At 39.1% G+C, this 25,644-nt stretch overlaps 2 protein-coding genes and 1 pseudogene across 2 annotated transcripts in view; all 3 read right to left on the bottom strand.

The window, feature by feature from the left end:
• The window catches only part of LOC132506934 (cytochrome P450 2C18-like), a 75,943-nt gene that overhangs the window by 16,620 nt on the left and 33,679 nt on the right, over positions 1–25,644 (bottom strand). The window contains 2 exon segments of the mRNA XM_060125763.1: positions 6,321–6,462; positions 15,014–15,201. Coding sequence (XP_059981746.1) covers positions 6,321–6,462; positions 15,014–15,201 — 330 coding nt within the window.
• On the bottom strand, positions 1,001–5,410 carry LOC132507474 (cytochrome P450 2C9-like; annotated as a pseudogene).
• LOC132507061 (sterol carrier protein 2-like) lies at positions 16,683–17,486 on the bottom strand. Its single transcript, XM_060126051.1, has one exon. The coding sequence runs from the start codon at positions 17,434–17,436 to the stop codon at positions 16,987–16,989; it is 450 nt and encodes a 149-aa protein (XP_059982034.1). The 5' UTR covers positions 17,437–17,486; the 3' UTR covers positions 16,683–16,986.

Here is a 25,644-nt window from a genome sequence, read left to right as displayed (position 1 = left end):
GTCTGGGAAGATCCCACATGCCGCAGAGCGGCTGGGCCAGTGAGCCATGGCTGCTGAACCTGCGCGTCCAGAGCCTGTGCTCTGTGACGGGAGAGGCCACAACAGTGAGAGGCCCGCGTACCGCAAAAAAAAAAAAAAAAAGAAAAAAGAAAAAAGAAAAAACTGACAACCAAGAATACTATACCCAGCAAGGCTCTCATTCACATTTGATAAAGACATCAGAAATTTTACAGACAAGCAAAAGCTAAAAGACTTCAGCACCACCAAACCAGTTTACAAGAAATGTTAAAGAGACTTCTCTAATGGAAAAGGAAAGGCCACAGCTAGAAACAGGAAAATTACAATGGAAAATGCTCAGTGGTAAAGGTAAATATACAGTAAAGGTATTTTTAAAATAGTGCTGCATTTACAGAGAAATCATAATTGAGAAGAAATGCAATAAGATACACCTAAATGATTAAAACCCTTAGATGTCATTACTATTTGCCAGAATTGTAGGCCTGGGCCCTGGAAGTAACTCTCAGACATCTCTGTGAGGTTGAAAATATAAATATAGTCCAATTAAGTGAACACACGTGTCACTTGTTTCATGCTGCACAAGGGTCATTCCCACCCTGTTCAATTAACAAGTATTCCCTGGTGAAATGCTCTGGAATAGATAAGCCACATTAATGCTACAGGAAAAACATTGTTCTAGAACTCTTTCAGGAAATGACTTTAAACTATTCTTTGTGATTTCTGAATTGAACACAAAATTCAGGATAGAGTATGATTAAAACACATTTATACCCACACTGTGTGCCCCATCATTGGTGTACACACACAACAAGCATAGATACACAAAAGTTCCCTTGGCTGTCTGTGTTCCACATCCTCCCTCCTCCATCTGAGGGGTGACAACCATGACCCCTATGAAAGATGTGGCCACCCCTGTAATGTTTCCAAGGACGTCACTGGAGAAGAGAGCCAACTGTTAAGGTCAGAGTGACAGAGCATAGCATCACCCACTGTTGGTTTTTCTCAACTCCTCCACAAGGCAGTGGGCTTCCTCTTGAACTCGGTCCTCAATGCTCCTCTTCCCCATCCCAAAATTCCGCAGGGTCATGAGGGAGAAGCGCCGGGGTCTCCTCCCATATTTTCCCATTGTTAAACATGATTCCTACCAGGAGGGGAAACAGAAACTAGGGGGGAGGTGCTAGGGAAGGAGGAATGAGCTGACACTTGGCGGCCTTTCAGGTGAACCAAGCTCTGCTGGGGGCTCTTCAAATTCCTGTTTTTATCCTCTCCACCCCCACCCATTATCAATGCTGAACATGTGCTCATGCACACCTACCATGTCCCTTAGTAGCTCTTTCAAGCATTGGGACGCTGCCTCTTCTAGAAAACTCCTCTCCCAGATCAATCAGAGCTTCCTTCATGCTTCATATCCACGCAAGACCACCGTTGGCTTCATTCCAAAATACACAGTGAACACAGGGCCACAGACTTTTGAGAGTTGGGAATGGCCATACATGTAATAGCAAAAGTCAATATATTGTGCCTGACGCGGAATATATTATCATCCTATTATGTTTTTATTCTGCCACATGTAGCCTAAAATATTTCTGTATTTATTACATAAATATTATGGTGATTGTTATAGCTACCACTTATAGCTACCACTGATGTGTCAGGCAATGGCCCGAGTAGTTGGTACACAGATTACAATTAATCCTCGTATCAGCACCTTCAGCAGGTTTATTTGCCCCACTTATAAATAAGGAACCTGAGGTTAAGGAATTCTGTTCCACTTCCAGCATCCCAGGGCTACTATATAGAGGATTCAAATTTGAAGCTCTTCGTATTCACCCTCCGATCCTTGAGAAATGTACCGATCCTCAATGCCCACCTCTGGACCAACAGCCAGCTGACTGCTTCAGAATCACCTGTAGAGCAGTCATTAGAATTCTGATTCTGTAGCCCTATGATGAATACTAGAATCTATATTATAAAAAATAAATGCAAATAATTTCAATGCCCAGCCTAGTTTGAGATCTGCTGGTATTACTAACACAGAAAGAAAGCAGGCATCATACAGGCAGTGCCAGGACGTGCAGCATCTCGTGGAAGAAGAGTATCTTCCATCCTGCAGCATTCACAGGCTACAGACAGCAGCTCCCTGTAGAATCCAAATGAACACCATTACCATCAGTTGGACCCTGACTGATGACTACTTTCTTTCATTCACTCATGCTGGTCCTGATCCCAAGCTACTTCCTTAACATCAGGCACAATGCCCTTCTTCAGAAAAGTTCTCGTTTCATGGCCATCTGAACAAAACACACAGCTTATATAGTATATGACTTCTGGAAGAAAATTTCGAATCACAAAACACTTCACCTACCACTTACCTTCAGTGCCAAATCATAGCAAATGGCTGTGAAACAAAGAAGGGAAGAAACACTACAAGCTTTTGACACTTTATTATTTTGATTCTACCATACAAACACCTAAATGTTTCTCTACTCACAAAACACATTACTTTGCTCATCTATTTATGACAATGACAGGCCTGAAAAGGCAAGAAAAAGGTCAAAATTTATAGGAAGTAATTTACCTCACGCTGACCTGTTTTGACAGTGTGCCCATGACAATATGTATTAGTTTCATCATTGGGATTAACTTACTTACCGTTTGCAAGACAGTGAAGAAGCAGAAAACCTACTTACATTGGTTAAGGATTTGCTGATGTCCTTAACATCTAATATCTAAGGATATTTCCAGGAATTGGGAGAGGAGTGGGGGCCAGGAGGGAGCTGCCCTTTCCCAGAGCTCTGTTTCCAGAGTGACAGGAGAAGCAGACAGGAGAGACAGAGCACAGCCGGAACCACAGAAACCTTCTCTTCTTACTCAGACAGCTGGGAGCCTGAAATCTAAAGCTTTTATAACAGTCCCTGCTAACTCAGCTTGTGCCTCTCTGATAGAAACAGACCAATCAAGTACAGCCACTTTGCACTCCCATTCTGAGTAGACCTTGCCCCACTGATAAAAATAAACTTCTGGTCTTGTTTTCTCTGTGTCCAAGGACACTCTGGAGATTCTGGTTTAACTGTACTGGGACTGGGTCGAGGTATTGATAATTTTTTTTAAAAGGGGAGAGGGGAGTCCCACTGTGCAGCCAGGATTGAGAACCATTGAAATAAATAATTTGAGGCCGAAAAAAGGCTTATAACTCTGGATTCAAACAATGACCAGTTGGGGATTTATGACTCTGAGGCCAATCGGTATATTCTATGCCTTTTTTTGTTTTTTTTAAGAAACAAAACAAAATAAAATGACACAGGATGGGAGAGACCACTACAATACTGATAAATGAACAAAAAATTTATATCCTGAATGTAGAAAAAATTCCTATGAATCCATTAAAAAAAAGAAAACATAAATATAGGAATAAAAAAACCCTGAACATCTTCATGACGCAGGAAATCCAAATGGTCAACAAACCAAATGATCAACAAAAAATCAAAATGTACTTATTACTTTTTTTTCTTTGAATTTTATTTTATACAGCAGGTTCTTATTACTTATCCATTTTATACATATTAGTGTATATATGTCAATCCCAATCTCCCAATTCATCACACCACCACCCCACCCCTCCCCCACTTCCCCCCTTAGTGTCCATACGTTTGTTCTCTACATCTGTGTCTCAATTTCTGTCCTGCAAACTGGTTCATCTGTACCATTTTTCTAGGTTCCACATATATGCGTTAATATACGATATTTGTTTTTCTCTGACTTACTTCACTCTGTATGACAGTCTCTAGATTCATCCACGTCTCTACAAATGACCCAGTTTCGTTCCTTTTTATGGCTGAGTAATATTCCACTGTATATATGTGCCATATTTTCTTTATCCATTCATCTATTGATGGACACTTAGGTTGCTTCCATGTCCTGGCTATTGTAAACAGTGCTGCAATGAACATTGGGGTGCATGTGTCTTTTTGAATTATGGTTTTCTCTGGGTATATGCCCAGTAGTGGGATTGCTGGGTCATATGGTAATACTATATTTAGTTTTTTAAGGAACCTCCATACAGTCCTCAATAGTGATTCTATCAATTTACATTCCCACCAACAGTGCAAGAGGGTTCCTTTTTCTCCACACCCTCTCCAGCATTTGTTATTTGTAGATTTTCTGATAATGCCCATTCTAACTGGTGTGAGGTGATACCTCATTGTATTTTTGATTTGCATTTCTCTAATAATTAGTGATGTTGAGCAGCTTTTCATGTACTTCTTGGCCATCTGTTTTTTTTTTGTTTTTTTTTTGTTTTTTTTTTTGCAGTACGCGGGCCTCTCACTGTTGTGGAGCACAGGCTCAGCGGCCATGGCTCACGGGCCTAGCCACTCCGTGGCATGTGGGATCTTCGCACGAACCCGTGTCCCCTGCCTCGGCAGGCGGACTCTCAACCACTGCGCCACCAGGGAAGCCCTGTATGTCTTCTTTGGAGAAATGTCTATTTAGGTCTTCTGCCCATTTTTTTACTGGATTTTTTTTTTTAATATTCAGCTGCATGAGCTGTTTATATATTTTGGAGATTAATCCTTTGTCCGTTGATTTGTTTGCAAATATTTTCTCCCATTCTGAAGATTGCCTTTTCGTCTTGTTTGTAGTTTGCTTTGCAAAAGCTTTTAAGTTTCATTAGGTTCCATTTGTTTATTTTTGTTTTTATTTCCATGACTCTAGGAGGTGGATCAAAAAAGATCTTGCTGTGATTTATGTCAAAGAGTGTTCTTCCTATGTTTTCCTCTAAGAGTTTTATAGTGTCTGGTCTTACATTTAGGTCTCTAATCCATTTTGAGTTTATTTTTGTGTATGGTGTTAGGAAGTGTTCTAATTTCATTCTTTTACATGCAGCTGTCCAGTTTTCCCAGCACCACTTACTGAAGAGATTGTCTTTTCTCCATTGTATATTCTTGCCTCCTTTGTCATAGATTAGTTGACCATAGGTGCGTGAGTTTATCTCTGGGCTTTCTATCCTGTTCCACTGATCTATATTTGTTTTTGTGCCAGTACCATATTGTCTTGATTACTATAGCTTTGTAGTATAGTCTGAAGTCAGGGAGTCTGATTCCTCCAGTTCCGTTTTACCCCCAAGACTGCTTTGGCTATTCGGGGTCTTATGTGTTTCCATACAAATTTCAAGATTTCTTATTTTGTTTTTTAATGTTTATCTTTTAATGTTATATCTAACACTAGGACACTTTGTCCTTAAAAATGAAAGGTTTTTAAATATTTTAATGTACTGTATTAATATTACATTTGCCTATACATAATATAGTTAATGATGACATATTTAAGATCCTTTAAAAATCAGAATGGAATAACTATGGTTCAGACACCTAAAATGAAGCCACATACTCATTGTGGATGTGTTTAGACATGTTCCTGCATCACTGAGAACTTGAATTCCCAACTATGTCAAACTCAAGGACTCCATCAGCCATTTTCAAAACAATATATGCTAACAGGTGCTTGCTACCATTTTGTATGTTCAAAGTTCCCCTCCCCCTTCACAACTATCTAACCATTTCGAACCCCAATCAATTCTTGCTTACAAGCATCCTTACATATTGTCATCTACAATTCTAATTCTTGACAAAAAGTTATGTGCCCTTGTGGTTTTCTGCCTTTATAAATTTCCCCATTTTAGTCTGGAAGAACACAATTTAAGTGCTTCTTGGATCTGTGTCTCCTGGGCTATAGTCCTAACAAACCCCCAATAAACACCGCTTGATTTCAACCAGATCTACATTCTTGGAATTCATGGTTAACACTAACTTAATTCAAACATCTTGAATGACCAAAGATAAAGTAATTACATAAGTAAATGTACATGACTCTTTCCTTGAAACTCCACATCTACCCCACCAAAATAAACATTGGAAGGTAGAGACTGTAATTTTGTATTTTTCAAATGAGTGAAAGGAAGATTCTGGGTAAACAGAAATGTCCAGTGTCACATAGCTCATAATTAATAAAACCAGGATTTAAACTGAGATTTTCTGATGCCCACTGTGATGCACTCTCATATATACCACACCTGCCTCAAGAACGATTTTAGAAAAACAAAACCAAACCCCAAAAATGTTACTCTGAATACACACCCAACTGATTGTTCACAAAATAACAGGCTTCACAATAAATAGATGTCCCTGAACTCCAAGGAAAAAGGGTCACAGATTCTCAGCCCCAGAGTGGGCATCATTAAGTTCCAACCAATTCCAGAAAGGTGTCTTTTTCCCTAAGTACCTAAGGAAATTAATTTTTAATACCTGCTGAGAAAGCCATGAAGTAGTCACTCTTCTTAAAGTTGCCACTCTCATCCAGGAAGTGGACTGGGTTAAACACCTCTGGGTTGGGGAGTTCTTTGTCATTATGTAGCACAGAACTCAGCAATGTTACTATAGTCGTGCCCTGGAATGAAAGATGAAGATAAATGAATTATAAAGAGGTCGTGGAGCGGTAGAAATGTTACAAGTCATTTAGTCCCATTTTTTGATCTAGACATGAGGAGTCCCAGGTCCAAAGAAGGGCAGCGGCAATTCCAGACAGACAAAGTAATAAACAGGGATGAGTTTAAGACCAGTGGCAGTGATGTTACTAAAGTGGCCTTCAATAGCATTTGAAGTACTGTGTACTTGGTTACTTGGGTGCTAGATCTCTGAATCCCCTTTACTTATCACAACGTTTGGACACTGCTGTCTGTATCCCACCCTTGACTCTATTTCATCATTTCAGCTTTCTTACATCTCATTTGTGGATCATAGTTTAAAATGGAAGCCTCTGAGAGCTCTTGAAAAGTCAGATGTATTTGGAATCTGTTTATAGGGTTTTTTAAAATAGAGGTCTGATCTGATCAAAAATGGCATCTGGCAAATCCATACAGAGACAGATTAGTGGCTGTCGGGGGCTGTAAGGAGTGAGGAATGGGCAATGACTGCTTAACGGGTGGTGGATTTCCTTTTGCAGTGATGAAAATGTTCTGGAACTAGATAGTAGCTATGGTTGCACAACACTGTGAATGTACTAAATTTCACTGAATTGTACACTTTAAAATAGCTAAAATGGTCATTTTTATGTTATACTTATTTTACCACAGTAAGAAAGAAAATTTTCCCAAGAGGAAAAGTGACTTCTTAGATAATATCAACAAGTACACTAACAACTACTGAGCATTTATCTTTGGGATGAAATTTGTTTCTCTTAATTTTAAAATGTGGGGGAACACTTCGTTATGGATGAATTCTAGATTAAAAAAACCAGAGATGATAAAATTAGAAAAATTCTCATTTTTCAACAATTCAAGTAAAGATCATCAATTAATGCTAAAACTGTTGGATGAATGATTTGGGAAACAGTATATTCACAAGGTCTTAAAGTACCATGCCATAGATTTTTAATTAATTACCTATGAAAACAGAACCTCAGCAATGGAGAGATATGGCAGATTTCTCCTTAATAAGTGATCACCTTAGCATCACCCATAATGGGATAAGCTGACATTACATGTCTTCAGCCGAAATGTGATGCAGTGGGACATACACAACATCACCTAAGTAATTTTCTTGTCAAATACACACAACTGGAATCTAATCTCAAGAAAACAATCACATAAAGCCAGACTGAGGAACGTTTAACATGACAATTGTCCTGGACTCTTAGAAATTGTCAGTGTATTAAAATGAAATAAACATAGGAAAAGGAACTGTTCTTGATAACAGGGGAGTAAAGGGGCAGATAATCAAATTAAATACTTGTTCCTTGATTGGACACTAGATGCCCCCTCAAAAAAAGCTACACAAGATATTTTAGGATAATTGAGAAAATGTAATTATAGTATATATATATTAGAAAAAAATATTGTACAGATGATAATTCCTTTAGTGTGAATGCTTTTATTGTTATGTAGATAAAGTCCTTGTTCATTTGTTCTTAGAAGATACATACTGAAGTATTTAGGTGTTAAGTGTGATAGATGACAGACAGACACGTAGTTACAATATAGATATATACACAATTTCATATGTATTTCATATATTATATATATATATCCATTGTACGTTTAAATACTATTTAAATTTTAAAACCTTTTAAATTCAAAATTGGGGGTAATTGCACCCCTTAAGTTTATCGTATTTAAGGTCTATAATTTTGTTTTTAAAATTATTGCCTTGCATATTTTAAAACAAATAATACTGGAAAATGTTACTTTAAGATTTTAAAAGCAGGTATATTTTCAGCAAATGGTGCTGGGACAAGTAGATAACCATAAAGAAAAGAAATGAAATATGACCATTACTTCACTCCATAAGTAAAAATGAACTTTAAATGGATCATAGAGTTAAATATAAACGCTAAAAGTATAAAACTTGAAAAAGAAAAGCATAAATATTTGATAGCATGTGCTGGAAAATAAATATGACACAAAAGCCCAACTCATAAGAGAAATAATCGATAAACTGGACTTCATAAAAATTTTAAACTATGCTTTTTTTTTTTTTAAACTTCTGCTCCTTGAAGGACATTCTTAGAAACCAAAAAAAGAAAGAAAAAGACACAAACCGGGAGTAAACATGTGCAACACTGAGACATGACAAAGGGATTGCATACGAAATATATAAAGAACTGCACTAATTAAAGCAAACTCAATAAAAAATAGGACTTTGAGCAACACTATCAGTGAACACATACGAATGGCCAATCAACACATGAAAAGAAGCCAAATATCATTATTCGCCGAGGAAACAGAAGTAAAACAAAATGAGATATCACTACACAACCACTTCAGTGTCTAAAATTTAGAGGGTGCGGCGGCAAGTGCTGGGGCGCGGAAGTCGGTGGGCACGCAGACGGCGCACCCTGGTTCCATTCAGGGCCAGCGGCCACGTGCTTGCCCGGGTTCCGGCCTCTTAGCCAGCACAATGCAAACCGTAAACAACACAACAGTGTGGGGAGGAGCCGTTGCCTCTCGAGCTTTCTTTGCCTAGTCTCCGGCCTCAAGACGCTTCAGGCGAAGGGCCGTCTTTCCGCCCCCAGTTCCCGCGCCGCGCGGGACCCACAACTCTGCCACCGGCTCCGGAGCTGAGAGCGATGCCAGGCTGTCGCGCCAGGATGGGGGATGAGCAAGTCGGGCGCTATACCTGGTCCAGGCAGCACCGCCCCACCTGCCCTGCGCCCTCGGAGGGGAGGCACGTGCCACAGGTTGGACCACGTCGCACGGCGCCTCGCTGCCGCCAACCCCTAGGCACTCCCTGTGCTGCAAAAAAGCGTGTTCGGGGAGGCCACCGCTTCAGCAGTGAGGCCTGCCTCCACCCGCCGTCTGACCCTGTCTGCGCGGTATCTGGAGCTGGACTCCAGCCGGGCTGAGCCTCAGCCCGCTCAGGAACTATGGGTACCACCAGCGAGCGGAAAGGGGTGCGGCTTCACGGGGCGGCGCCAAGGCCCCGACCTTTAACCCCTGATCCCCGCCCCACCTTCCACGTGGGGCGAGCCAGACATCTGACACGCGCCTGCAAGCCCTTACACGGAAAAGCGAGAAGCCTCCAGCGTTAGCACAACAGACAATCAGTTCCACCAAAGTTAACAACGATGCTTTAAATGTTTTATTTTTTTCGCTTTAAAAATATTTACAGATCTGAAATATCTCCCCTTTCGCCCCTACCCATACTCAGGACAAGAGAAACGGAAAAAGGCGTTGAGATGATTGTTCAAAGCCCCCAAGGGCCGGCTTGGCCGGCCATGTGTGCGGGTACATAAATACAGGTGTGTATGTGGGGAGAGGCGTGTACTTGGTTTGGTGTTTTTCTGATTTTTTTTTTTCCCTACCAGTCAATATCGTTCTGGCCAAAACTCCCTTTCCCACCACCACCCAAGAACAGCCCCTCCAGAATGGTTTTCAAAACGTATTGGATTGTTTTGGTAGAACGAGGTGATCTGGCTGGAGGAATGCCGATAAATACCAGAAACAAAACAAAAAATAGGGCAGAGGCCATAAATAAGAAATAATAAATTAAAAATAAAATGAAATAAAATTTAAGAACACTAACAACGGCAAGTGTTGGAGGGTACCTACCTCCAGCAATTGGAACTTTCATATATTGCTAGTAGGAGGGAAAAATGTCACAGCCGTATTAGAAAAGTTTGGTGCGTTTTTAAAATAAAGTTAAACTTTAAAGTTAAACATTTAACTTATTTAAACTTTAAATAAAGTTAAACATTTAACTTTAAACTCCCACTCCTCGGTATTTACCCAAAAGAAATGAAAATTTATGTCCACACAAAACCCTGTATCAAATGTTTAAAGCACCTTTATTCAAATAGCCCAAAACTAGAAGCAACCCAAATATCCATCAATTAGTGAATGAATAAACAATTTGTGGCACTCCACATGATATCCACTCATCGATAAAGAAGGAATAATCCATTGATATATACAATAACAAGGATGAATCTCAAACATATTCTGCCACATAAAAAAGAGATAAAGGCATATATTGATTACAAGTTATTTCATTTATGTCACATTATACTGCACTCCTGAAAAGGCAAAACTGTAGGACCAAAAGCAGATCAGCGGTTACCAAGGGCAAGAAATGGGGGAAATGGATTGTTTGCAAAAGGAGAATAAGGAAACTCTTTGAGATGATGAAAATGTTTGATATCTTAGTTGTGGTGGTAGTTACATAACTTCACATACTGATCAAAACTCTTTAGACTCTACACTTAGAAAGGTGATTTTTCTTCTATATAACTTATACCTCAAGTAAAAAACAGAGGAATACATTAAGTCACAAAAAGCACATATGGTAAAAAGTAAGTCTCCTTCCCATCTAACTACACAAATTTATTTAGACTTTCCAAAAACAACCATTCCCACCAACTAGTTATATACCTTCCAGAGATATTATGCATATCAGGCAGATAATCCTATATACATTTATGCCACTTACCACTTTCTTCTTTTTTTACCCAATGACAAGCATCCAGTGGATCTTGATTTTTTTCTTTAATTAAAATAATTTAGGGACTTCCCTGGTGGCGCAGTGGTTAAGAATCCGCCTGCTAATGCAGGCAACATGGGTTCGAGTCCTGGTCCGGGAAGATCCCACATGTCGTGGAGCAACTAAGCCCGTGTGCTACAACTACTGAGCCTGCGCTCTACAGCCCACGAGCCACAACTACTGAGCCCACGCGTTGCAACTACTGAAGCCCGCGTGCCTAGAGCCTGTGCTCCACAACAAGAGAAGCCACTGCAATGAGAAGCCCACACATCGTCACCAGAGAAAGACTGCGTGCAGCAACGAAGACCAAATGTAGCCAAAAATAAATTAATTTTAAAAAATACTAATTTAGATATTGTCCCATGTCAACACATGTACAACTGCCTTATCATGCTACATAATATAAATGTGCCATGACACTACTAATGAACATTTAGATAGCTCAAAATATTTTTTTATTACAAGCAATGATGCAAGGATGAATTTTTTGGACATTCCTTCATTAGCACTTGTAGTAGATTCCAAGAATTATAATTCTTGCATTATAAGATACTATATTTTTTAATAGATATTGTCAAAATGTCCCCCCCAAAAAAGATGTACTTATTTATAATCCTGCCAGTGGCACTTGAAAGTACTTGTTTACACATATCCTCTCTAATAAAAGGTTTTCTCAGCCTTTGACTTCATCACACTGATATATGAAAATAGTGTCTCATAGTTTTAGCTTGTATTTTGCATGTTACCTGGTTTAATTCTTGTAACATTTTGAGGTAAGCAAGGTTAGTTTTATCAACAGTTCACAAATGTCTTCAGCAGGACATGAATATTCACATAAAGTGGCATAAATAAGGAATATATATAGATTCACTTCAGTTCAAGTAAGGTTTTGACCACCAAATGAAATTGCATCAAACTTATATATTTGTTTTCAATTTTCCAGGTTTTTAGTACTGCAGAATTAAGGAGGAGGGATTTCTAAACCCACGTTACAGGAAAAAAAAAACAACTTAGATCAGCTCTAACACAGTAGCTTTCAGTGATCCATAGCTAGGTATATTTAAAGTAAAGCTAATCAAAAGTAAATAAAATTTAAAATTCAGTTCCTCAGTTGCACTCATCACATTTCAGGCACCCACTAGGCACATGTGGCTAGTGGCTACCATATGGGACAACGCAGATATGCACAATTCCCTCTTCCCCAGAAGACAGCAATAGTAATTTCAACCTTAATAAACTCACGATCCTTCTCCCCTCAAAGTAGACATTTCAGTCATCTTATTTTTATGTACAATAACACATGCAGGCTTCAAATGGCAGCAGCTTGTAGGATACCAACTATAAAGTCTGAATAAAAATAGAAACCATGTGTTAGAAAGCACTGGAAAGCTGCAGACAAAAATTAGTCTCCAGGGCTTCCCTGGTGGCGCAGTGGTTGAGAGTCCGCCTGCTAATGCAGAGGACATGGGTTCGAGCCCTGGCCTGGGAAGATCCCACATGCCACGGAGCAACTGGGCCCGTGAGCCACAACTACTGAGCCTGCGCGTCTGGAGCCTGTGCTCCGCAACGAGAGGCCGCGATAGTGAGAGCCCGCGCACCACGATGAAGAGTGGCCCCCGCTTGCCGCAACTGGAGAAAGCCCTCGCACAGAAACAAAGACCTAACACAGCCAAAAATAAATAAAGAAAGAAAGAATTATTTTTTTAAAAAAATTAATCTCCAGATTCCAGAGACAGAAGAAACTTGGAAAGGTTAACTGGCATCTACAGTCAATATCTGACTGTGTTAATATCCAATTCTGAAACAGGAGGTGTTATGTAATTCTGTCCGCCTAGTGAAGGAAAGATGAAAACTTTCTGGAAGAAGATAAACATCACCTGAGACTGCATTTCTTATGCAATATCTGAGCTTAAGCAAAATGTATCAGGTTCAGGGAAGACAGAACTAAGCAAACACCAAAAGAAAAGAAAAGGGGGCAATTATATATATATAATAAAAATATACCCACAATATGGAAAGTTACCCACCTTATTTTATGAGGCCAGCATTACCTTGATATCAGAAGTCTTATTAAAAATTCTTTGAGAAAGAGTAATTGCAGACCAGTCTCTTGTGAATATAAATACAAATGTTCTCAATAAAATGTAGCAAACCAAATTGAGCTTTTTATATATGAGAGACAGACACAGACCCCAACAGAGAGACAGAGAATAAAATATATGCCATATAAACAAATGCAGAGACTACATTTGGTCAAATTTTGTACACACAATTATGAAAACATTATACAGATTGCGAAGAGCAGGGGACGGGAAAATGGGGTGTTTCTAATCAATGGGTATAAAGTGGTTGCTGGGGGTTTGGGGGAGAGAAGGATGAAGATACAGAACACAGAGGATTTCTAGAGCAGTGAAACGACTCTATATGATACCACAATGATGGACACATGTCATTATACACTTGCCCAAACTCATAGAATGTACAACATCAAGAGTGAACCCTAATGAAAACGATGAACTTTGGATGCTAATGATGTGCCAAAACAGGCTCATCAACTGTAAAAAATGCACCACTCTGGTAGAGGATATTGATAATGGGTGAGGCTATCTATGCCTGTGTCGAGGCAGGGAGTATATAGGAAATCTCTGTATCTTCAGCTTAATATTGCTGTGAACCCAAAACTGCTCTTAAAAAATGAAGTTCGGGCTTCCCTGGTGGCACAGTGGTTGAGAGTCCGCCTGCCGATGCAGGGGACAGGGGTTCGTGCCCCGGTCTGGGAAGATCCCACATGCCACTGAGCGGCTGGGCCCCTGAGCCATGGCCGCTGAGCCTGCGCATCCAGAGCCTGTGCTCCGCAACGGGAGAGGCCACAACAGTGAGAGGCCCGTGTACCGCAAAAAAATAAAAAATAAAGTTCATCCCAAAATTTCATACAAAAATAAGATTAGGAATATTTCCCTGATCTGCTTTTTTTAATATTTACAAAAATATACATAAAATATCATTCTCAATGATGAGATATTAAGCCCTCACCTCTTCCTGGATATCATAAATTAAACAATGGCCACTATCACCACTTCTGTTCAACACTATCCTGGAAATCCTGCCAGTGTGATAATGCAATAAAGAAAATTAAAGTCATGAGAATTGGAAGATAAAACAAATATTAAACCAGGTGGCAAAATTGTATATATAAAAATTACAAATCAATCCACAAATTATTAGCAATGATAAATGAATTTAGAAAGGTTGCTAGATATAAGGTCATCAAAATAAAATCAAATATATTTCCATATAGCAAAAAAGTGGAAAAGACATTTTTAAAATTATACAATGTAGGGAGTTCCCTGGTGGTCCAGGGGTTGAGACTCCACACTTCCAATGCAAGGGACGTGGGTTCGATCCCTGGTCCAGGAACTAAGATCCCACACGCACCATGGCATGACCAAAAAATAAAAAACAAAAACAAAATAAAATTATACAACATATAATAACATCAGAAATATTATTTATCTGAGAAAAACATAACAGATGTGCAAGCCACTGTACTGCAAACAAAACAGTACTGAAAAATTAAAGAAAGCCCAAATAAATTGTATCTGTGAATTGAAAGATTCAACATGTCAAGATGTCAATTCTTTCCAAATTGATTTAATATCAATCTGATAAAAATCATAGCTGAGTGTTTTGGGTAACTGACAAATGGATACTAAAATTTATCTGGAAATGTAAACTGCTAAGAGTAGACAAAACAATATTAAAGAAGCAGAACAAATATGGGAGACTTAGCCAGATAATCAAGATCTGTCATAAAGATTTATAGCCACAAACTGGAAACAACACAAAACCCATCAGGCTACCCCATGCATGACTTTTGCAATTCTCTCATCTTAAGGACTGCAACCATACTGTGAATATGGGAACTTCAAGAGCATTGAGGCCACAGCAGGAGAAACAAATCTGACCCTGGGGATGAAACAGTTTCTTAATTTAACATCACGGGTCACTGCATGGGGCAGGTTGGTGGGGATAAGGTCAATGTATCTCTGGATCTCATGTACCACAGCATCCATGTAGGGCATGTGGCTCCTGTCCTGCATGCAGGGACTCTGGTGTCTGCCAATCACACAGTCAATCTCTTTCTGGACTTTAGCTGATAAGACACAAGTGAGACTGATGGAAAAACAGGAAAATACATACCACATTTGCATACCAATTAAGAGTTACATAAAACTCTGTGAAGGTGTTCCAACATCATTATAAACATCAATTACAGGTCCAGAAGGACACCTAGACATACAGAGTGAGTTGCCATAATATAGGTACAAATGACTTTCATACAAGCTAGGCTTTGAGATAAACCTGTGCACACCTATATATTAGCATACAGGATCATTAATACGAATAGAAATTATGAAATGCTTCAAATATAAATATTACTTTTTTTTTGAGGAAGAGCTATTTTAATTTTCTATTAAACATTCTTCCGAAAACATTATTTTACCCCACATCTTACCGAGTTATTAGAAATAACATTAGCATTAGAAAAACTAGGAAGGTAAAAATAGGGAAAACACATCACATGACAAAGTCTAATATGAAATTTACCTTTAAAAAAAAAAAAGAATAAAAAGTAGTATTCCTTTAAATTGAACTAAAAAAACTAGGAAGGGGCTTCCCTGGTGGCGCAGTGGTTGAGAGTCCGCCTGCCGATGCAGGGGACACGGGTTCGTGCCCCGGTCCGGGAAGATCCCACATGCCGCGGAGCGGCTGGGCCCGTGAGCCCTGGCCGCTGGGCCTGCGTGTCCGGAGCCTGTGCTCCGTAGCAGGAGAGGCCGCAGCGGTGAGAGGCCCGCGTACCGCAAAAAAAAAAAAAAAGAAAAAAAAAAAACTAGGAAGGTAAATTAAATGTGGCTTGTTCAACTAAACATATGAAAAGGGAAAATTATAACAAAGGAAGAGAGTTTTACAAATTTAATTAAATTAATACGAGATTATAATTTGAAAACTGTGCATGTCAAAACAAAATTTATTTGTTCAATTATTTTTAACAACAGTGTTTTATGATTCTAATACATTGATTTTTTTTCCAAGAAGGAAACTCACTTAAAAATATTTTTGTTTTAAAAAATAGGCCTTTTTCCAGCTATATATTTTTTCTCCCCAGCCTTGATCATATTTCTTTGATTTGGAAGAAAATACTGTTTTGATGGCATGAAATGCAAAACTGTAAAGATTTTTTTTTTAAAAATCCCAGTACAGAATTTTATAAATTATCAGTGGAAAACAGATTAAGGTCATTAAGTGCACAACACTAATTACTGGCCAGCTACTGGTATTCTGTTTCTTCCCTAGTTCTCCCAAGGAAAACTTAAATTGAGTCTTCAGCAGAATAATCCTCAAATATACTTTCATTTTTTTCTTTTTTTTGCAGTACGCGGGCCTCTCCCTGTTGTGGCCTCTCCCGTTGCGGAGCACAGGCTCCAGGCGCACAGGCTCAGTGGCCATGGCTCACGGGCCCAGCTGCTCCGCGGCATGTAGGATCCTCCCGGACTGGGGCACGAACCCCTGTCCCCTGCATCGGCAGGCGGACTCGCAACCACTGCGCCACCAGGGAAACCCCTCAAATATACTTTATAAGCAAAATGAGAGCTTTTGTTTACATAGTTTTTGGATTTTGCTATTCCTAATTTTATTCTAAAACTCAATTTTACCCCAAACCATAATTACCATATTAACTTTGTAATGCACAGTTGTACGCAATTCAGCAAAGCAGTAGTACACCATCAGGTTCTATTCACCCAGAGCTTAGGAAAAACAGGATTGGTCACACCCATTTAAAAACAAATACGCTATTTGCCAATGTGTAGTTTCAATCTAAGTTCTGACAATGAAATATATGGACATATATCTATATATCTCATCTTGATTTTCAAAGTTAAGCAAAGAGAGTTCTTCTCAGCTTAGCTTTGCCTGGCTGAAGCTGAAGATTTTGTAACTTCATAGCCAGACCCATGTTGCCAGTGATTTTCAATTTACCTTGAAAGAAGGCCGACTGAGGATTCATTTTACCAGTCATCAAAGCCAGTAAGTCCGAGTCAGCCACTGTAATTGTGCAGTCGCCCTTCTTATCTGAGTTAGGGAGCACTGATCCTTTGCCATTCTTCACGTCCACCACCCAGATGGCTTCTTTAGCTCCAGGGCCATCCTTCACCTTGAAGGCAAAAATACCACCGATTTTCTTCACAAACTGCTCCCCTTCCTCTTCAAGCTTCTTCTCAATCTCCTTAAAGACAAGATTTGCCTTAAATCCATCAACTGCAGAGCTGGTTGGAGCAGCCTCAGTTTGATGAGTTCTAAAAGAACCAGCAGCTTCAGGAAAACCCATCTTGTACAGCGTGACCACTACTGCTCCTCCGATGCCTAAATTATGCTGCAGAGCAACCTCTGCACCAGGAACTTGCTTTTTTCCGGCTTCCTAAATATTACATTATTAACTCAAGAAATTACTGTCCTCGCAGAAAGAAAAAACAGGAATCAAGTATTAATTTCATTTTAAAAATCAAATTCTGTAACTGATGTATATGTATGTATGGTTTGTGTGACTGTACATGTGTTGTGTATTTATTTGCAACTTTGAATGCTATCTTCTTTAATCCTCATACTCCTCCCAAAGGTGGCCACTTTGAAACATTCTAGCAGTTTCTTCTGAAATTTAAATTTCATATTTCTAAATAATTACTAGGGCTTCCCTGGTAGTGCAGTGGTTAAAGAATCTGCCTGCCAATGCAGGGGACACAGGTTCGAGCCCTGGTCCGGGAATATCCCACATGCCGTGGAGCAACTAAGCCCGTGCGCCACAACTACTGACCCTGCACTCTAGAGCCCGCGAGCCACAACTACTGAGCCCGCATGCCTAGAGCCCATGTTCTGCAACAAGAGAAGCCACCGCAATGAGAAGCCCTCGCACTGCAATGAAGAGTAGCCCCCACTCGCCACAACTAGAGAAAGCCTGCACATAGCAATGAAGATTCAATGCAGCCAAAAATAAAAAATAGATAAATTTATTTTAAAAATTACTACTTTTATTTCCTGATTTATCCATTTTTAGACAATGTATAATGACTTTCTGATAAGTGAGATGAGGGCTTACATCTCAACCACCACCCCATACAAAATAAGTACCCACAAACAGACACAGACACAGACACACACACACACAACTTCCCCTCACTCAATTTTCCACAATATATTTATATCACAATTTTTTATTATATCACTATTCATTGTTTATATCATTATGACTAAGACAACTATGATTATGTTGACTCTTTTGTACATTCTTGGTCTTTTAACATGTATTTCAATTCCTAATTTTTAGATGCCAATTTAGAATTATTGCAAATGCTCAGGCAGATGTTTCAAACTCTTAGTAATTAATTTTCTAATTACTGGGAAGCCTCAATTTATCATTTCTCTTTTGTTCTTGGTGTCTCCTCTCCCAACTGCTTTATCCACCTAGTCCATTTTGAAATAGAAGTTTTCTAAACCTTGTGCCCAGCACCCTCTCTGAAACCTCCATTTTCCTACATGAGATCTCCTGAATCTTCAGGAATAACTCTCATTTGTAATTAATTTATCATCATTTCAATGGGGTTCTGACCCAGAAAAACATAATTTGCTTAAAGATTTTTTTTTAATTTAAAAAAAAATTGTTCATAAAAGTTAAAACTATTGCCCTGAAAGGAAATTCTTACGGCAAACACCATTTTTCTGGACTCAGACTTCTGGAATAATAAAATTGCTTTTTAAGTGTGACATAAGTACAAAAAAAGAAAATTACAGGCCAATATTCCTGATGAACATAGATGCAAAAATTCTCAACACAATGCTAGCAAACTGAATACAAGAGCACATTAGAAGGATCACACACCGGGCTTCCCTGGGGGCGCAGTGGTTAAGAGTCCGCCTGCCAATGCAGGGGACATGGGTTCGAGCCCTGGTCCGGAAAGATCCCACATGCCGCGGAGAAACTAAGCCATATGCCACGACTACTGAGCCTGCGCTCTAGAGCTGGCGAGCCACAGCTGCTGGGCCTGTGAGCCACAACTGCTGAAGCCCACGTGCCTGGAGCCTGTGCTCCGCAGCAAGAGAGGCCGCCGCAGTGAGGCCAGTGCACCACAATGAAGAGTAGCCCCTGCTCGCCTCAACTTGAGAGAGCCCGTGCACAGCAGCGAGGACCCAACACAGCCAAAAATAAATAAATAAAATAAATAAATTTTTAAAAAAATTTAAAAAAAAAGAAGGATCACACACCATGATTAAGCCGGATTTATCCTTGAGATATATGGGTGGTTCAAAATATGCAAAATAATAAATATGATGTACCACATTAATAGAATAAAGGATAAAAATCATACTGTCATCTTAATAGATGGAGAAAAAACATTGGACAAAATTTAACATCCTTTCATGATAAAAACTCCTCCCAACAAATTATGTATAGAAGGAATGTATCTCAACAAAATAAAGGAATGTATCTCAACGTATATGACAAGCCCAGGGCTAACATACTCAACGGTGAGGGGAGTGACATCAGCATTACAGCAGTGTGAGACACTCCCTTTGTCCCCACCTTCAATCTACAACCAGTTAAACGTCCATAACTCAACAAAGGGAACTCTGCCCAACACATGAGGATGCCAGAGAATTCCACACTTCTCTACATTTAAAGGTGGGTGGATTGGAACACATAGGGGAGGCAGAATGGAGAGAACAGGTGAGGCAATGCCTGAGATCCTGGCACCCAGTCATGGCATCTAAGCCCACAGCCCCAGAGAATCCAGGAGTAGCAAGGGGGCATTGCACACAATTCTGACCTCCCAGTCACAACAGCACCCACAGCCACAGGGAACTGAGAAGTGGCAGCAGGACCTGTGACTCTGTCCCGTCAGCTGTGGAAGCACCTGCAACTCTGGACCCCCACCCTCCCGCCCACAGCAGCAGCACCCATGAACCTGAAAGCCCCTAATGCAGCAGAGGTGACCATAGCTCCAACTGCCCTCCAACTCCCACCCTCCCCCCTCGGCAGTGAAGCCCACAGCCCAGACGACCCTGGACAAGGTGCCTGCCCTTCTGGTGCCCCAGGCGGCAATGCCAGCAATAGCAGTGACACCAGCAACAGCAAGGCACCAGTGACAATGAGGCACCAGTAGTGACAATGAGGGCACCGAACAACACCTCTGGCAAAGGCAGTGGGGTGGAAAGTGCCAATTCTCAAATATAGCCAGAGGCAGCTGAAGTAAGAGAAACCAAAAACCTGTGCTATAGTGTCATCTACTGAAAACAAACAAACAAAAAGGCCTCCAATTACAAACCTGTTGAATTGTTAGAAACAAGGTTAAAAGAAAGATAAAACACCTTTACCTAATGAAGAAAGGTGTTTGCTACTTCAAATGCACCAGTAGAAGAACAACTCATCAAGCACCATCGTAACAATGGCATAAAAATTCTCCAGAAGCCAAACTGAAAATTACAGAATATTGAGATCTAATTGATAGACAATTCAAGACAGCTGTCGTGAAGAAACTCAAACTCAACATGATACAGCAAATCTCAGACAGGCAGTTCAATGAGCTAAGGAATGAAATTAATGAATAGAAAGAATACCTTACCAAAGAGACTGAAACATTAAAAAAAAAAAATCTGGAGCTGAAGCATGCAATAAATGAGATGAACAACACATTATAAAGCAGGCGTCCCCAACCCCTGGGCCACCTGTTAGGAATCGGGCCGCACAACAGGAAGTGAGTGGTGGGCCAGTGAGCGAAGCTTCATCTGCCGATCCCCATCGCTCCCCATCGCTCACATGACTGCCTGAACCATCACCCACTGCCCCCGTTTGTGGAAAAACTGTCTTCCACGAAACCCGTTCCTGATGCCAAAAAGGTTGGGGACCGCTGTTATAAAGCATTGGAAATAGGGCACCCCATGGAAGAGAGAATTAGGGAGCCCGAAGATAGAAACCTAGACATGATTCTGGTTGAAGAGGAGAGAGAAATAGGGTGTTAAAAAAAATTGAAGAAATTCTAAAAGAACTATTGGAATCTATTAGGAAGGACAACATAAGGATAATGGGTATCCCACAAGGAGAAGAGAGGGAGAAGGGAACAGAGTTCATTTAAAGAAATAATAACTGAGAACTTCCTAAACCTGGGAAAGGAACTGGATATATAAGTGCATGAAGCTAAGAGAACACCTAATTACCTCAATGCAAAAAGACCTTCTCCAAGACACATTATATTAAAACTGCCAAAAGTCAATGACAAAGAAATCCCCATATGCTGTTGGTGGAAATGTAAACTGGTTCAGCCACTATGGAAAAGAGTATGGAGATCTGCTTCATTTCTGGGTATTTATACAAAAAATATGAAAACACTAATTTAAAAAGATATATGCACTGCTATGTTCACTGCAGCATTAAAATAGCCAAGATATGGAAACAACCTATGTGGCCATAAACAGATGACTGGATAAAGATGATGTGGTATATATACAATGCAATACTACTTAGTGAAAGAGAGAGAGAGAGAGACAGACAGACAGGAAGGAAGGAAGGAAGGAAGGAGGGAGGGAGGGAGGGAGAAAGGAAGGAAAGAAAGAAATCTTGTCATTTGCAACATGGGTAGACCTTGAGGGTATTATGCTAAGTGAAATGAGCCAGTCAGAGAAAGACAAATACTGTATGGTTCCATTCACATGTGGAATATACAAACAAACAAACAAAAACAAAAACATAGATACACAGAACGGAGTAGTGGTTACCAGAAGGGAAGCAGAGTGAAGGGAGGGCAAGATGGGTAAAGGGGGTCAACTGTATGGTGAACGGATGGAAACTAAACTTTTGGTGGTGAGCACACTGCAGTGTATACAAAATGTGATGTTGTACACATGGAACATATATAATGTTATAAACCAATGTTACATCAATAAAGCATTTAATTTTAAAATAAATAAATAAGGGAAGAGTGGATGGTTAACCAAAAAAAGGTAAAATGCTATAAGCTATTATTTTTTTAAGAGGTAAAATATATTAGCTGTATAATTGTATTTATTTTAAACCATTTATAATTTTTAATGAATATTGGAGACCAAATGAAATGTATAGCATGATGTTTTTAATCCAGTGTGAGTGGGAAACAAATAGTACATGAAATTATGACCCCACCATTTTGTTCCTGCTCTTTTGAGCCAGAACCTTTTAACTCTCAGTTTATTAAAGAATATTTTAACCCATTTATACCAACATTGATGGATTTTCATCAAAAGGTGTTTTCTGATATTATTCCAATTAAGCAAATATAATTCTTTGATTAATATTACTATAAGCTATTCTTCTAAGATCAGGAACCAGACAAGGATGCCTACTCTCACCACTTTTATTTAACATAGTACTAGAAGTCCTAGCCAAAGCAATTAGACCAGAAAAATAAAGGCATCGATTTTGTAAAGGAAGAAGTTAAATTGTCTCTATTTACAATGATAGGATCTTATATGTAGAAAATCCTAAAGACTACACCAAAAACTGTTAGAATAAACAAATTCAGTAAAATAGCAAGATACAACTTAGTGTATAGAAATCAGTTATGTTTCTATATACTAACAATGAACTATCTGAGAGAGAAATGATAAAAATAATCCACTTAGGGCTTCCCTGGTGGCGCAGTGGTTGAGAGTCCACCTGCCGATGCAGGGGCACGGGTTCGTGCCCCGGTCCGGGAGGATCCCACATGCCATGGAGTGGCTGGGCCCGTGAGCCATGGCCACTGGGCCTGCGCGTCCGGAGCCTGTGCTCCGCAACGGGAGAGGCCACAACAGTGAGAGGCCCGCATACCGCAAAAAAAAAAAAAATCCACTTATAAAACCATCATAAAGAACAGAATACTTAGTAATAAATTTGACCAAAGAGGTGAAAGATCTGTACATCAGAAACTATAAAACACTGATTAAAACGAATGGAAGAAACACAAATAAAAAGATATCCTGCAGTCATGGATTAGAAGAATAAATATTCTCTAAATGTCCACATTACCTAAAGCAATCTACTGATTCAATGTAATCCTTATCAAAATTCTAATGACATTTTCACAGAAATAGAAAAAGGAATCTTAAAATTCATATGGAACCACAAAAAAACCTTGAACAAACCAATCTTGAGAAAGAAAAACACAGCTGGAGGCACCACACTTTCTGATTTTAAACTATATTACAAAGATACAGTAATAAAAACAGTAGAATACTGGCATAAAAACAGACACATAGATCAATGGAACATCATGAATACAGCAGAAATACAGATGGTCCCCAAATTATGACAGTACTATTTACAGTTTTTTCCACTTTACAATGGTAGAAAAGCCATATGCATTGAGTAGAAACTGTACTTGGAATTTTGAATTTTGGTCCTTTCTTAGACTAGCAATATGCAGTATGATACTCTCTCATAATGCTGGGCGGCAGCAGCAAGCCACAGCTCCCAGTCAGCCATGCAATCATGAGGATAAACAACCAATACATTTACAACCACATTCTGTACCCATACAACTATTCTGTTTCTCACTTTCAGTACAGTATTCAATAAATTACATGAGATATTCAATGTTTATAATAAAATAAACTTTGTAGCAGGTGATTTTGCCCAACTATAGACTAATGTATGTGCTCTAAGCATGTTTAAGGTAGGCTAAACTAAACTATGTTATTTAGTAGGTTAGATGTATTAAGCACATTTTTGACATATAACATTTTCAACTTAAAATGGGTTCACTGGGATGTAACCCCATTGTAAGTTGAGAAAGATCTGTAAATCCATGTATCTACAGTCACTCTCTTTGACAAGGGTGCCAAGAATACACAGTGGGAAAATGACAGTCTCTTCAATAAATGGTGCTGGGAAAACTGGATTCATTCAATAAATGGTGCTGGGAAAACTGGATACATACAAAAGAATATAATTTGATCCTTATCTTACACCATTCATAAAAATTAATTCAAAATGGATTAAAGACTTAAATGTAAGACCTCAAATCATAAAGCTCCTAGTAAAAAACATAGGGGAAAAGTTCCTTGACATGGTCCTGGCAATAATTTTTGATACGACACCAAACACACAGGCAATAAAAGCAAAAATAAACAAGTTAGACTACATCAGTATAAAAAAGCTTCTACACAGGAAAAGGAACAATCAACAAAATGAAAAGGCAACCTACAGAATGGGAGAAAATATTTGTGAAATATATCTGACAAGGTGTTAATACCCAAATTATATAAGGAACTCAAACAACTCAATAGCTAATAATAATAACAGTAATAATAACCCAATTAAAATGGGTAAAAGACCTGAATAAACATTTTTCCAAAGAAGACGTACAAATGGCCAACAGGTATGCGAAAAGGTACTCGACATCAGGGAAATGAGATATCACCATACACCTGTTAGTATGGCTATTACCAAAAAGACAAGAGATAACAAGTATTAGTGAGGATGTGGAAAAAAGGAAACCCTTATACACTGTTGATGGAAATGTAAACTGGTACAGCCATCATGGAAAACAGCATAAAAGTTCCTCAAAAAATCAAAAACAGAACTACCATGTGATCCAACAATTTCACTTCTGGGTATATATCCAAAGGAAATGAAATCAGTATCTCAAAGAGATATCTGCATTCCCATGTTCACTGCAACATTATTCACAATAGCCAAGATATGGAAACAACCTAAGTGTCTATCAATGGATAAATAGATAAAGAAAAGATGATGTATACAACAGAATATTATTCAGCCAATAAAGGTGAAAATCCTGCCATTTGCAACAACGTGAATGAACCTGGAGGATATTATGCTAAGAAAAAGTAAGCCAGACACAAAAAGACAAATACTGCATGATCTAACTTACATGTGAAATATAAAAAAGTCAAACTCATAGAAACAAAGAGTGGAGGGATGGTTGTCAGAGGCTGGGGTGGGGGAAATGGGGAGATGTTGGTCAAAGGGTACAAACTTTCAGTTATAATATGAACAAGTTCTGGGGATCTAAAGTATCAATACAACATGGTGACCATAGTTAACAATGCTGTATTGTATACCTCAACTTTGCTAAGAGTAGTTAATTAGCTCGATTGTGGAAATCATTTTGCAATTTGATTTCGCAATATGAAATCATGTTGTACACCTTAAATATATAAATTTATATTTGTTAATTATATCTCAATAAAATGGGAAAAATTAAAGTTGTTCAAAAGGGAAAAAATTCCTTTAGGCACTTCTTTTGTCTAAATAGCATAGATCTTTTTCTAAATCTAACCTTGTAAAGAACTTCCCAGACTGTGGACATTTTCTCAGCCTTTCTTACCAAATTTCTAGAATTTATGCTATACTTCAACAAATATAGTTCCCATCTCCCCTACCCTAGCATTAGAATGCTGCATATTCAGAATAAGGAAAGATTTCTGCAAAAACATACCTACCATTCAAAGTGGACTCTTCTTAAGAAAAACTAATATTCAATCCTAGGCCAATTTATGCTGGCTGTGCCTG

The sequence above is a fragment of the Lagenorhynchus albirostris genome, chromosome 16 (genome assembly GCF_949774975.1).
Source record: "Lagenorhynchus albirostris chromosome 16, mLagAlb1.1, whole genome shotgun sequence".
NCBI classification, from domain to species: domain Eukaryota; kingdom Metazoa; phylum Chordata; class Mammalia; order Artiodactyla; family Delphinidae; genus Lagenorhynchus; species Lagenorhynchus albirostris.
Note: the sequence above shows the minus strand (reverse complement) of the source record. Positions and strands in the feature narration are given on the sequence as shown.